We start from the raw sequence: 15518 nt of genomic DNA, 5'->3' as shown, positions 1-15518 counted from the left end.
AAGTACTCATTAGTTACAGTCAGCATAGCAACAATCTATCAAGGTTGCTCCTCATCATAGTGTGTGTGTTGTTTCACCACTACCTGACATCCGAAGGCACCCATAGCAGGTTAGTGGTCCGGATATAGATAGAACCGAAGGCAGTAGTCCACTGTGGTCCAGGGATCACCTCAAGCATCAGTCAACACACTGGACACTCGTGTTGACGCCACCAACCTTATCACCAACACCATCAACCTCATTATCATTGACATCACCAATCTCATCACCAACACCATCAACCTCATCATCATCAACACTCACACCAGACCTTGGTGTCATCATAACATTGATATTGATCGTGCCGAGCTACCCCTGAACGGAGTGTCCACAGAGGTCAGCCGAAACCTACGATAGTATATACAACGAACGCCACCTGCTGTCACTGCACAACTTGATAGTCACCGATATCGAGACAATAGCTGTCGCACAGTTTGATAGTCACCGAGTATCTCGACAGACCGACCTGGGTTTCAGGCGCGAGACCCCTGACACCTTCTTCATCGAGTACTGCTCAGGGGCCTCTCCTGCTTGGCACCCCTGTGCCTCTTGAGCTGTGTCGACTCCTTCAACACTGCTCCTCCTCCTCATGACCTGGTGTCGACTCCTTCGACACTTGTCTCTCAAGCCCCTGAGTGGTAACCATCTGAGCTTGGTCCTCTTTGTGGCTGTGCCTGCTCCTTGAGCTTGGTCCTCTTCGTGGCTGTGCCTGGCCCTCCTCGCATATGGCTCGGTCCTCCTTTGCATGTGAGTCTGTAGGAGTCCATGGTCTCCATGGAGACTGCACTACAACCATGCTCTCTACTGGTATCGACTAGATCTTCGATACCTGTGCTCCTTCCATATGAACCAGCGACCCTCCTGCTTCCTGAGCATTTAGGTCCATGACAACCTCCTCTCCACTCAGATGAGCACGGCGTAGATGCTCTTTGCGTTGCCCTTGCCTGGTAAGCTCCAGCTGGGCTTCCATTAAGGAGAGTAGCCTCTCAAGCTTATCGTTGAGGCTTTCGTCTGTCATGTTGATCATGGGGTGCCGCTTGAATGATCCACTCTAATGTCAGAGGTTGTGTGCCTGAAACCTGAGATCAGTAGTTGTATCAATACTATTACTGATTCTGTCAAGTTATGTGACAGCACTTGTGGTATTGCAATTCTTCGCAAGATATGCAGTAGAGCCATCTCTATTACTTTTCTTGCTCGAATCTGTAGTTGTGATGATGCTATTGCAGATTTCGACTGACCACTGTTGGACACTCCATTCAGAGGTAGCTTGGCACAATCAATAACTATGTGAACTTGCTGATGACACCAAAGGTCTGGTGTGAATATGGATTGGTGGCATCAACACAGGTGTCCAGTGCATCGACTATGCTTGAGGTGATCCCCAGACCACAGTGGACAACTGCCTTTGGTTCTATGAATATCCAGACTGCTGGTTTACTAAGAACCGCCTTCAGACATCAGGAAACAGTGATACAACACACATGCTTCGATGAGGAGCAATCTATTGATTGCAACTTATGCTGACTGAAAACTAATGAGTACTTATGTTTCTAAAGTATTGACTAGTTGTATGGTGAGTAGAGTGGATGAGGATCCACTCAACCACTAGCGATGAGAAGGTATGGCTTTATACCTCTTCACAGTGGCACCAGCACCACTGCTCCTGCTCTCTCTCCAGAGAGTACCTTCTGCATCGAGTACTTCACAGGAGTCTTCAATGAGACCCCTCCTCCTCATTGCATTGTCCCATCTGTCTTTCCTGAGCTGTGCCGACTCCATCGACACTGCTCCTCCTCCTTCTGTCCTCCTTGCCGGTTTCTCTTACACAGCTCTCCTTCCTTCGACCGGCGACGGTCCCCTATCTTGTGTGCCCCTGAGTGGTAACCAGCTGCATGCTCCTGAGCTCGGTCCCCCTCTTGGCAGTGCTTGGTCCCACTCCCCCCACGGAAGCTCATGGTATGCCCATTCCTATCACTGATCTCTGTGGAATCTGTGATAGGATCTCTCCTATTACCAATTCTGGCAGAATCTGCCATACCCCCTCTTATATCACCAATCTCAGTGTGATCCATAGTACCATCTTCCCTCGAGCCGATCCTGGGCTCATAAAAGGTGCGCACTGTCAAGGAGTGGCCAATGCCAGAGTCAATCCATGACATCCAGAGGTTCCTGGGTTTTGCCAACTTCTATCGAAGGTTCATAGCCCACTTTGCTCGCATAGCCAAGCCCTTGACAGCACTGGTAAAGCCTATAGAACGGTTCAAGAAGTTCGAGCTACCAGAGGAGGCCCAACAGGCCTTCCACAAGCTCATCCAGGCCTTCACATCAGCAGGAGTGCTTCAGCACTTCGACTACCACCTTCCAACAAGGTTGGAGACTGATGCAAGTGACTTTGCTATAGCAGGAGTGCTCAAGCAGGAGCATGAAGGACGATGGCATCCAGTGGCCTTCTACTCTAGGAAGATGTCTTCTGCCGAGAAGAACTATGAGATCCATGATAAGGAGCTCCTAGCTGTGGTCGCCTGCCTCACTCAGTGGCGACACATGCTAGCTGGACTACCGAACCAACTGGTCATCCTCACTGACCATGAAGCCCTCAAGTACTTCAAGTCACAGAGACACATCACAGGTCGACAGGCTCGATGGGCCATACTACTAGCAGACTTCGACTTCATATTGCAGTATCGACCAGGAGACAAAGGTGGTGAACCCGATGCTCTCACCAGAAGGACAGACATGCAACCAGCCGGTGAAGAGCAGGATCACAATGTGAGGCAACTACTGCCTCCTCGAGTGTTCAAGGAGACAGCAGACCATGACTCGCTCCTAGTGGCCCCCATGATCTCGATGGAGTCCATAGCATCAAAAGGTCTCAAAGACCTGGTCAAGATCTTCCAGCCCTTAGACCAAGAGCTACAGGAGATACATAGGAAGAAGCCCTTCGAGGTCAGGGATGACCTATGGTACAGTGGAGGAAGGTTGGTTATCCCCAAGGTGATCATGCCAGGGAGGACCAACAACCGACACTCAAGGAGTGCCAAAGAGGTAGATGGACAGTCTCTCTCTGTAGAGCATCTGCGATTCATGGTGATGACCCAATGCCATGATGGTATCACTGCTGGACACGTAGGAAGAGATGCTACCATCAAGGCAGCTCAACGACATTACTGGTGGCCAAACATGACAGCTTGGATTGCAGACTATGTAGCAAGTTGTCCTGTATGTGCTAGGTACAAAGCTCCTCGTCATCGTCCATATGGTTTGCTACAGCCACTAGCAACCCCAGACAGGCCCTGGGGCTCCATATCCCTCGACTTCATTGAAGGACTACCACCATCAAAGAAGTATGACTCCAAGACCTATGACTCTATCCTAGTCATTGTCGACAGGTTAACCAAGTTTGCCATACTAGCTCCAACCCATAAGACGGTCACAGCCAAACAGACTGCAGTATTGCTGTATGGACACATGGTTAGACTCTTCGGATATCCAGATCACATGGTCTCGGACCGAGGCAGGCAGTTCATATCCGGAGCATGGAAGGCATTTGCAGAGCAAATGGGTGTGAAGCACTCACTTAGCACGGCTTACCATCCTCAAACTGATGGTCAGACAGAGAGAGTCAATCAGGTCATAGAACAATATCTCAGGATGTACTGCAACTATGAGCAGAATGACTGGGCCAACCTGCTGGACACTGCGGCCTTTGTATACAACAACACGGTCCACAACAGCATTGGTGTCTCACCATTCTTTGCATGCTATGGATGGAACCCCAAAGCTCATCCTGACATCCCTCAACGACTAGGAGTCAATGATCCAGGTCGCTTCGAGTACCTCATGGATGGAAAGGAGCGTTGCAAGTACCTCCAGGAGCAGATCAGAGAGGCACAACGCAGATCAGTAAACCAGTATAACAGGAAGCACAAGGACATCGAGTTTAAGGTGGGTGATATGGTCTATATCAACCGACGAAACTGGAAGACAAGGAGACCCACACCCAAGTTAGACACCCGGTTCGCAGGACCCTACCCAGTTCAGGAACGGGTAGGACGCCGAGCTTATCGAATCACATTGCCAGCAAACCTTAGGGTGCATGATGTGTTCCATGTCTCCATGCTCGAGCCAGCAAGAACAAGTTCTCTTCCTCAACGTGCTGAACAGCCCACCATACCATCACTTCCAGATGAGGACCTCGACTTCGAAGTCGAAGCACTCATCGACAAGCATTCACACAATGGGACTACGGAGTACAAGGTGTTGTGGAGAGGGTACTCAGAGGAAGCTGCTTCATGGGAACCAGTAGAGAACCTCAACTGTCCCGACCTCATCCAGGAGTATGAGGTGTCGGAGGGGGGACGAGTGAGTAGACAGAGTGAAGAGAGGAGGAGAGAACAGGAGGAGTAGAGAGAGGAAGAGGAAGGAGGATGACGTTGGGAGAAGGAGGAAGGATGACGGGGGCAATGTGTCGAGGAAGAGGAGGAGTCAGCATGAACCAGACCAGAGCATGCCTCGACGGAGCTCGGCTCTTAAGAGGGGGGTAGTGTCATGGGCCTGGATGCTCAAGAAGCAGGAGGGTCACTGGTTCATATGGAAGGAGCACAGGTATCGAAGACCTAGTCGATACCAGTAGAGAGCATGGTCGTAGTGCAGTCTCCATGGAGACCATGGACTCCTATGGATTCACATGCAAAGGAGAACCGAGCCACATGCGAGGAGGACCAGGCACAGCCACAAGGAGGACCAAGCTCAAGGAGCAGGCACAGCCACGAGGAGGACCAAGCTCAAGGAGCAGGCACAGCCACGAAGAGGACCAAGCTCAAGGAGCATGCAGATGGTTACCACTCAGGGGCTCGAGAGACAGGAAGTCGACACAGGTCAAGAGGAGGAGGAGCAGTGTCGAAGGAGTCGACACAGGTCATGAGGAGGAGGAGCAGTGTCGAAGGAGTCGACACAGGTCATGAGGAGGAGGAGCAGTGTCGAAGGAGTCGACACAGGTCATGAGGAGGAGGAGCAGTGTCGAAGGAGTCGACACCACTCAAGAGGAACAGGGGTGCCAAGCAGGAGAGGCCCCTGAGCAGTACTCGATGAAGAAGGTACTCTCTGGAGAGAGAGCAGGAGCAGCATCGCTGGCGATGCTGTGAAGAGGTATATAACCATGCTTTCTCATCATCATAGGTCGAGTGGATCCCCATCCACTCTACTCACCATAACTAGTTATCACTTCAGCATAAGTATACATTAGTTTCAGTCAGCATAGCAGCAATCTATCAAGGTTGCTCCTCATCGTAGTGTGTGTGTTGTATCACCACTACCTGACGTCCGAAGGCGCCCATAGCAGGTTAGCAGTCCGGATATAGATAGAACCGAAGGCAGTAGTCCACTGCGGTCCGGGGATCACTTCAAGCATCAAGTCAACACACTGGACACTCGTGTTGATGCCACCAACCTTATCACCAACACCATCAACCTCATTATCATCGACGCCACCAACCTTACCATCAACACCATCAACCTCATTATCATCGACATCACCAATCTCATCACCAACACCATCAACCTCATCATCATCAACACCCACACCAGACCTTGGTGTCATCATAACATTGATATTGATCGTGCCGAGCTACCCCTGAACGGAGTGTCCACAGAGGTCAGCCGAAACCTACGATAGTATATACAACAAACGCCACCTGCTGTCACTGCACAACTTGATAGTCACCGAGTATCTCGAGACAATAGCTGTCGCACAGTTTGATAGTCACCGAGTATCTCGACAGACCGACCTGGGTTTCAGGCGCGAGACCCCTGACACTCACCTTCAGTGCCCTCACCACCACTCTAACTATTCGACAGTTGGTGATTGAGAACAACCCTGTTCAAAAGGTTGATCCCTGCCAGGCAAATGCCAGAGTCACTGGCAATGATGACCAAGATGAAATGATTAAGGAGAACGAGGGAAGCAAGAAGGACAAAGATCACACCAGTGCCAAGGTTACCACTAGGCCATGAAGGCTTTGGTGCTGGGTCTGCAAATGCCCCAGACATGGCATCAGCCAGTGCAATGCTTCAGTAACCATCCCTGAGAACTCCCCTCTTGCCAAACCAAAATAGGAAGCATGGTGCTCCCTCACACTGAGTTGGCAGAAGCCCCCAGGTCCCAAAGAAACATCTCATTGGATCTTGGACTCAGGGGCTAGTTACCACATGGTCAACACTTATGGCATGCTCATTAATCCTAGAACCTGCAGAAAGCACATATTCACTGCCAGAAGCGAGGTTCTAGAAGCAACAGCCATAGGAGATGCAAGCATATCAACAAATCATGGAGACGTATTACTCCAGAATGTATTGTATGTGCAGCATTTGAATGTTAACCTATTGTCAACCAACTCTCTGACAGATGAAGGAGCATGAGTGATACTAGATTCAACCAGCAGGGAGATACACTTAGCAAATGGCACACTACTCAAGATGGTCAAGGATTGCAAGTGAGGACTCTTAGAGTTCCAAGGCAACACATGGTGAGAAAATGCAATGATCACATCAACATCACTATTTGATGGTGTTGATGAAGATTTCAAGCAAGCTGAAAGTAAGGCCAAAGTATCAAAGCAACAATTATGGCATGAATGTCTGGGACATCCAGGTCAAGATAAGACAAGGGCCATTATCAATTGCTTAGGAGGCAATGACACAGCAGGTCTGAACCCAGATACTGCCATGACATGTGAGCAATGCATCTGATCCAAGAGCATGGCAGCCCGAATGGGACAAAGTAGTGGAGAGAAGTCTGTCTTCCCACTTGATCTCATTCACATCGACTTGATAGTCAATTCATTGCATGTGACAGAATACACATGCACACTGGTACTGGTCGATGATCACAGCAAGTATGTGTATGTGCAGCCTTTGTCATGAAAGAGCCATGCATTTCCCAAGCTCAAGGCAATCATATCATACCTTGAAACACAGACAGGAAGAAGTCTAAAAGCAATATGATCTGATCAAGGCACAGAATGGAGAAGCAATGATGCACTTGAGTGGACACATGATAAGGGCATTGAATGGCAGATGATGGTAGGATACAATAGCAGACAGAACAGACATGTGGAGAGGATGAACAGAAGCTTGGGTGAGAAGATGCAAATGTTGCTTATGCAAAGGAGGTTACCAAAGAGTTTCTGGCCCTATGCAATCTGGGCTGCAGCTTTCAAAATAAACCTCACTCCAAACATCAATGGTGAGTTTCTATACCAAGCCATGTTTGGGAAGTTGCTGGAGCAGCTCATGAGACTCCTATGTGTTTTTGGATGTTTAGCATGGGTAAACGTTCCCAAGGTTAAAAGAGATAACAAAAAGCTAGACCAACAAGCCGTAGCATCTATATTCCTGGGGTATAGTCTGGAAAGGAAAGGATGGCTCTTCTACAGCCTGGACTACAGTCTGAACATATTTTGGAGCAACTCAGCTGGATTCATGGAGACAAAATGTTGGTCTGACAAAACAGAGTGGCAACCAGTGAATATGCATCCACCACCAGCACTGGCAGATGAAGGAGACATAGACGACTTCAGGTACACAGATAGGAACCTCTTTGACAAAAGAGAGGAGGAGCCACTAAACGAGTACATAGATATGGAGGCAATAGATGGATTGGATGATGAGGGAGACCTGGGTCAGGATGCAACAAAGGCAATTGAATGCAGGACTGACACCGACACTAACACATGGGATTACACATGGACCGATAGCACCCATTTTGGACTCACGGCAATAAATGATCACAAGGGAAGAAACCTAGATCCAACAGTCAGTGAAGCATTATCAGGAGAAGACAGGAAGCATTGGGAGGAGGCAATGTGCAAAGAGCTGGATGGTTTAAAAGCTATGGGCACATGGGAAGTCGTCAATCTCCCCAAAGGTATGCATGCTGTCAACATGCATTGGGTACTAAAAATCAAAACAGATGCAAACCTGATTCTGACAAAGTTCAAAGCAAGACTGGTGGCAAGAGGCTTCACACAAAGAGAAGGTATAGATTATACAGAAGTGTTTGCACCCATCACACCCATTCAATCAATCCGAGGAGTCTTAGCCATAGCAGCAGTGCATGACTGGGAAGTAGATAGTATTGATATCAAGCAAGCATATATAAATTCAACACTACATCATGATGTTTTCTTGAAGCCACTGCTTGGAATGAAGATCCCATCTGGAAAGGCCTTAAAGCTAGTAAAAGGATTATATGGACTAAAGCAATCAGGCTGAGAATGGAACATAGAGCTGGACTCATATCTGTGGAGCATAGGCTTTCACTGTATGCCAAGTGCACCTTGTCTGTATTCAAGAGGAACTGGAAACAGCCTAACCATCATCACAGCATATGTCAACAACATGCTCATAGCATCATCCAGTCATAAGGAGGTGGATCACACCAAAAGGGAGATAATGTCCAAGTGGGGAACAGAGGATAATGGACCAGTGAAAGAATTCTTAGGTGTCAGTATCAAACAAGACAGAACCAAAGGGGAGATGTCACTTGATTTGACTGCTTACATCAAGGTGATGGTGAGTAAATGGTTACAGATGACAGATCAGAAATCTTGGGTGCCAATGCAAGGGATACCCAATGTCACAGGAAATGATAAGTGTGATCCACCAAAGGTAAAACAATACCAGGAGCTAGTGGGACAATTATTATGGATAGCAAACACTGCACAACCCGACATATCATTCACCATGGGAATACTGGCAAGGTACATGTTGAGCCCAATCAACAGTGCATGGAAAGCTGCCATACATTTGATGAAGAACCTCAGTCAAACCAGTGAATACAGACTGATCTTTGGAAGCAGATCAAGTGAACACTCAAGGCAGCCAATTGTTATGTATACCAATGCCAATTGGGCCTCAGACCCAATGAACAGATGGAGAAGTACATTGGGAGTGATGATGTACATATATGGATGCCCAGTCAGTTGGAGATCACATGTCCAGAAATGTGTAGCACTATCAGTGGTGGAGGCTGAATTTGTTGCTGCCTCAGAAGCAGTGAGAGAAGCACTTTTCTTCTCATACCTTCTCAGGGATTTGGAGATCAATGCTACCCACCCAGTTTTACACACAGACAGCCAGGGATGTATACAGGTGAGTAAGGATCCTGCAAAGCACTGGAAGTTGAAGCACATAGACACCAGATATCATTTCATTAGGGATCATGTTCAAAATGGAGAGATAGGGATCAAATTTGTTGGAACAGCAAACAATGTGGCAGATATCTTAATGAAGCCATTGAAGGGTTTGGCAACATCACAGCTAGCTCAGTTATTAGGGTTGATGATGCCATCAAAGGGGGGAGTTGAAGATGCATCAGCATCCCAAGGGGATTTATGGGGTCTGTGGAGCATCATGGGGTCCACAGAACATAAGCGAGTCAACAATGAAGCAAAGCTGCATATAGGTGGTGATGCATGTGGGATGCATAGGAGTTGTCATGATAATGCACAGGAGACAACAACTCAGGAGTAGCATGAGGAGTGACTCATCATGCATTGGCACATGTTGAAGGCAATTACTAAGTATATATATGACTATGTATGTAGCATCCCATTGATACAAATATACACATGCATTCAAGAAGTTATATGCCTGTAGATGAGAGCTTGCTAGTAGCTCCGTTCAGTTGCGTTGTACTTGCAATTCTCAACTAAGAGTGACGTTCGGTGATGAAGCAGCTCCTGTTCATCTTCCGCTTCTTCAAAAATTACACTTCAGTCCCATTTGACAGCGGCACAAGCAAGCGGAAAGTGCGTAAGAAGGAGACAGCAAGTTGGACAAGTGACAAGGCACTGTTCTTCCTCTTTCCGCTGTCAGTCACCTTGTCACCATCATCCAACTTGCTGACCTTTGATCACTTTGTTGTGGATCGGATCATCCAAAAGCTCATCTCTCACTCTTTCCCACGCTCAGGTTGGTGGTCAGCGCGGGCCACCATGCCACTGGTCGTTCCGAATCCGCACTTGCAAGAAGCGCTTGTTTCGATCCAACAAGCTTCTTCTGCATTCACCAACCCTGATCCGCAAATTAGAGCCAAAGGAGAAGCCACTTTCATCGCTCTCTGCCAATCCGACGGTGCACTCGACTATGCTTGCTTTGCTCTCGAACATTCGCACGATCCTCTGGTCCTTTTCCAGTCGCTCGATGTTCTCCTCTACGTGCTTCCATCATTGACGGCACAACAGCCCAGTCAAGCCATCGCATCTCTCAGCTTGTTGCGTGACTTCCTTCTGCAGTTCTGCGTCTCTCGCAGCGAACAATCCTCTCGGTTGGCTGGTCCCTCTTCATCGCACAACTCGGCTTCATGGCCGCAGTACCTTGCTGGACGTGCTTTCCAGACTGCCATCGCAGTGGAGAAGCGTCTGCTCGGTCTCGAACTTGCGCAGCATGTGGGACAGTTGACAGGAACCAGCTCCGCACTTGACACTGCAATCGAATCGCACGTTGGTCTGCTCAATACGCAGCTTTCCAGTCTTTTGGCACTGCCCTCACCGTGGCCAGTTGATCCGACAGAGTCGGCAGTAGCGCTAGCACGCATCCTAACTGGTCTCGGACTCGTTCGTGCCGTCGTTGACGAGTTCATTCTCACCAGCGCCAATGACGACTTTGACAGCTCAGCATCCTCCGAACGCAGCCGCGCTCAGCCTTTGCAATCCGCTTCCAAATCCGCTGTGCCCGGATCTGCCGTGGGTCTCAACTTGCTCCAGCATCGACAGTGCAAGTCGCTCATCCAGAACCACGTCCTGGCTGGTCTCATGACTGCCGTCTTCCAGCTTCTATACAACACCATTTCCGAGGAAAGCACTTCCAACATCGACAGCTCTTGGCGTCATACGCTCTTCTTCCAGGCTGCCTATGCCACAGAGAAGCTCCTCGGTTGGACCTTCACCCGCTTCGACCCTTTCACATCCGCAGCATGGCAACAGCAGGCGCGCTCTCAGAACCAAGATGTTGACGCTGTTTTAGTCTCCCGAGTCGACCAAGAAGACGAGCCAAACGCTACATGGACAACTTTTCACGGCAACAAGTCCCTCCGACCCAAGCATGTTCCCCACGCATTCGTTCCCGTCTTGCTTTCAGACGATGTTATATCCCTTCTCGCCACCGCTTATCGCTTCGGTCTCCGTATGCAGGCTTCAGCGATGGCCAGTCGCGATCTATCCTACTCGGTTCATCGCCTCCGACAGTGCATTCTCTCCACCTGCAGCTTCACGCCTCAATCGCATAAACCGCAGCATGTTCCTGTGCTCATCTCTCGCACCAAGCACCTCTGCGCTACACTCCAAACCCTGGTTGAGGAAGAGTGTGCGTCACCTTCACAGTTGCTGTCAGCTCGTGGCAACTCGATGCTCTTCTTGGCTCAGGCGTTTCAAATCGTCGTCACTGTAGTGCCTTTACAGATTTTAACTGCTTCTCTCCAGTCTGGCGATGCCCGTGCTCAGAGTAGCTTTGCGTTCGTCTCCGCCTTGTCATCGCTCGGAAAGGCTATCTTTATTCTTGATTTCCATCGACCGAAGGACACGGACGAAGAGGATGATCTTGCTGTTCTCACCGAAGATGCTGTCGATGCTCTGCTTGCTTCTTGGCAATCCCTCACCTCGTCGTTGCGTCAACAGGACGCTGCTCACGCTCAGGATACCAACGTGCAGGCCTTTGCAAGGACCGTTTATGGCAGCATTCGTGACCAAGTCTTTGCTCCTTACCTCACCGGTCGTTTGGAAGCAGCCTCGATTGTCAGTGGAGAAGAAGACATGTCTGAAGTCGAAGAAGTCGACGCCAAGGATCGAGACGTCTATTCGGACCAGCTCATCACAATCGCCAATCTTGCGAGGACTTCTGCAGCAGACAACCTGCGAGCGTTGCATCAACTCGCCCAGCCTCTATGCGACAAGCTCATCGCTAAATCTCAGCGACGGGCCAACTTCACCGACGTAGAGATGGGCCAGATTTGGGAGCAGATTCACTGGCTCATGCTCATCGCTGGTCATGTGCTAGCGGATGATGCACGTGGCGAAACACCCGAAGTTCCCAGCGAGATCGCAGCGAGCGCAGAACCAGATGATCCTGCCGTGGCTCTCATTATGCAGCTTGGCATGCAACTTCTTCAGCACCTTTCCGCGAATGGCGCTGCGTCTGTAGCGGCTTCCAGTCCGCAAGTGACTGAGACACTGCTCTGGTTCACTGGGCGTTGGACATCATCGTATCTCCTGATCGACCAACGATCTGGCTTTGCAACCAATGCTGCTATCCAGCGCGCCTTTGGAGATCAGGCAGGACGACAAGTCCTGACTTTCTTGCTTCAGCGACTCTCCGAGAATCTGCAGCTGTGGATGTCCGACTCATATGTGCTACTGCAGCTTGCTCAGGTTCTCTCCGCTTTCACTCGATCCAGCGGCATCATGATCTGCCTTCTGCAGCTTCCCGAGATGGAGCAGCTAGTCTCAGGAATCGTCTCCGGCCTCGATCACCTTCCCGCCAACACGCACGGTGCACTGATCGCCTCCGTAGTCAGCTGCATTTATTCTGGCGCAACGCATACCGACGCACCCACCGAGCGATCCGCCGAATTCTATTTCAAGCAAATCACCGCATCCATCGAATCACGTTTCGGCACTCTCCTCTCTCGTTCTGACTTTGCAGCCAACTGTCAGCGCTCGGACGTCATCTCTGCCGTCCAAACCTCGCTAGACATGCTTGAAGGTCTCGCTTCCTCGATCCAGCCCAACTCGGCAGAGATTGTGTACGGATTCATCTCCAAATTCTTCACCGCTTTTTCGCAGTTGTGTCGAGTGTACGACTCTCGACCAGAAATCGCGTTATCGATCTTGAGGTTGCTTCACACACTCAGTGTTTCGTTGGAGTTGGATTTTGGTGCTGAGCCATTTATCGTTATAGGTCTTAATCAGGCAGTGTGGGAATTGATGCAGGCTTTGCAGGGAGAGAATAGGGCGGGAAAGAAGAAGACGCACTTGTTGCTTGCTTCGGAGGCTGGGTCACCGTTAGATGATGATGTGCCGTATGAAGGGTTGTGTCTGTTGCTTGAATTACTTGCTGAGCTTTCAGGCTCTGCGAGGGCAGGAGTGGACGATGGAGGGTCGGATCAGTCGTTGGAGTTGCAGCCGAGTAAGACTAGCGATGTTTGTTTGGTTGGATTTGAACATGTACTTGGTCTTCTGCTCACTCCTGATCCGCTAAGCGTTCCGAGGTTGAGGCAGGGATTGGGAAAGCTCACGTCGTCGATCTTTGGTCTGTTTTCTGGGCGAATGATTCTCGTCGCATCTAAAACTGGCAACACTTCTCACGGCACATTGCTGGATAAAGCAGTCCAAGCCCTCTCCCTATGCATAAAGATGGACGAGAACGAAACGGCACAATTGGGTCTCGAATCTATCGTTGCCTTCTGCAAGGTCGTCTCAGTGCACTTCAGCCAGCCGTCACCACAGTTGGTCGGAGCATTGCATGGAATCTTGGCAGCAGTATTGAGGTTGTTATTGGCGGAACCGTTGGATTCGACTTTGTTCTGGACCTCATTGTTTGCGTTGTTGTCGTTGCTGAAAGTTTCGAGAAGTACGGATTTGGGTGCAGCGATAGAGAAGGCGGTTGAGGGAGTAGAGAGTAAAGATGCTTTCCAACATGCAGCGAGGAAGTTGGTTGAATCAGCGCTAGGGCCTCAGGGCCAGGATGATGCGGATTGGATCCATGAGGCTAAGCAAAAGCTGCCGAAATGGAGGGGACAGATTAGGGTTCGTTGAAGGAGTTCGTCATTGTAAAAGGTTTTAATAGCATAGCACGTGTTAGCATTAGTTGAGGGAGACGTAACAACGGTTGAAAATGCGTCGGCATCCCAATGGGGTTCATGGGGTCTGTGGAGCATCACGGGGTCCATGGAGGATAAGCGAGCCACTGATGGAGCAAAGCTGCATACAGGTGGCAACACATGTGGGATACATAAGCATTGTCATCATAACACACAGAAAGCGACAATGCAGGGGTGATATTAAGAGTAACTCATCATAAATTGGCACATGTTGAAGGTGATCACTAAGTATATATATATATGACTATGCATGTAGCAGTCCATAGATCTAATGAAAATAATAGCAGCAAAAACCCAAAATTCTCAACTGATTAAGAGTCTGAAGCTCAGCAGCTCTCAGCACCTTGCAGCCAGCAACTGCAGACAGTCAGCATGCCACCCAGGGTAGATAGCATAGCTCTGCTAGAGCATACCGTGCAGATAATCAGGGAAGCTCACACCAATTGGAATGAAGACCAAATCCTAGAGTGTGCCTTCTCCATGATGAATCTTCAACCAAATGCCAGCCAAGCAGAGAAGATCCCCAAGTCAGTGCTTAGCATTGTATCACAAATTGTCAAGCTCAACAAGAACAACTGGGCCATCTGGGAGCCCATGTTTATGGACTGCATCCAGCCAATCAAGAATGCCAAGCACATTCTTACTGGAGAGATTCCTAGTGACCACACCAACTATGACAAAGAGCTAAATAGCCACTTATTAGGCCTTATCCTCTCCTCCTGTGACCATGGACCCATGAGCAGCATTGATACCTACACAGTGAGGGAACAAGACAAAGAGGAACAAGTCAGCTCCACACTCTACAAGAAGCTCAAGGCTACACTCACAATCAACAATGAGGTCAAACTCTCTGCTATTCACAACTGAGTACATGAGATCAAGTTGGTCCACTGAAATGTTGTCAACCTTGGCAAGGAACTTGACTGAATTTGGAATGATGCTGCAAGGCTTGGCAGCTGCATGGATGAGAAGCTCAAGAAGTCCACCCTGTACTGCTGTGTCAAGGATGACTGGCTCTACACCCAAACAGTAGACTCCCTCAAGGCCACTCAACCTGGTTGTAGCTATGAATATGCCTACCATGCACTCACTAAGAAGCATCAGGAAGCCAAACTTTTGGGCCACATCTGAGCTGTGGCCAGATTTACCAGCAACAAGGATGCAACTAGTCAAGCCAGCAGACTTGGACAAATCCTCAACCAAGAAGGCTACAACAGAGGTAGACATGACCCTGCAAACCCCAATGAGCCAGCTAAGTGCTACAAATGCAGACAACTGGGCCACATTGCAATCAATTGCACTAACAGCCAAGAGCAAGCCTCAGCACAACAGGAGTAGGAACTCAGGTGCACTCTTTTTGTCAGCAACACCAATGATCATAAACAAAACAGCACATGGGTCCTTGATTCTGGAGCTATGCATCACATGGTACATGATGAAAGCAAGCTTATTGCCCTGACAGCAAAGCAAGGATTTGTAGATACTGCTGGACAAGAATGACTACAAGTCCAGGCAATAGGTGATGCAACCTTGCAAGTCGGAAACATTAAAATACCCCTCACAGATGTACTTTATGTTCCCAGTCTTAGCAAAAATCTAT

General features: G+C 49.2%; 2 protein-coding genes across 2 annotated transcripts; both read left to right on the top strand.

The window, feature by feature from the left end:
• Window positions 1-1628: 1628 nt before the first annotated feature.
• On the top strand, window positions 1629-4449 carry UHO2_01575 (uncharacterized protein; the record flags this gene model as incomplete). The annotated part of the gene is made up of 2 exons (XM_041554042.1): window positions 1629-1661; window positions 2155-4449. 2 exons carry the CDS (start codon window positions 1629-1631, stop codon window positions 4447-4449), a joined length of 2328 nt encoding a protein of 775 aa, XP_041409976.1.
• A 5588-nt stretch (window positions 4450-10037) lies between these two features.
• Window positions 10038-13853, top strand: UHO2_01574 (uncharacterized protein; the record flags this gene model as incomplete). The annotated part of the gene is made up of 1 exon (XM_041554041.1): window positions 10038-13853. One exon carries the CDS (start codon window positions 10038-10040, stop codon window positions 13851-13853), a length of 3816 nt encoding a protein of 1271 aa, XP_041409975.1.
• Window positions 13854-15518: the final 1665 nt, after the last annotated feature.

The sequence above is a fragment of the Ustilago hordei genome (assembly GCF_900519145.1).
Source record: "Ustilago hordei strain Uho2 genome assembly, contig: UHO2_contig_02, whole genome shotgun sequence".
NCBI classification, from domain to species: domain Eukaryota; kingdom Fungi; phylum Basidiomycota; class Ustilaginomycetes; order Ustilaginales; family Ustilaginaceae; genus Ustilago; species Ustilago hordei.
This window is presented reverse-complemented; position numbering and strand designations above follow the sequence as displayed.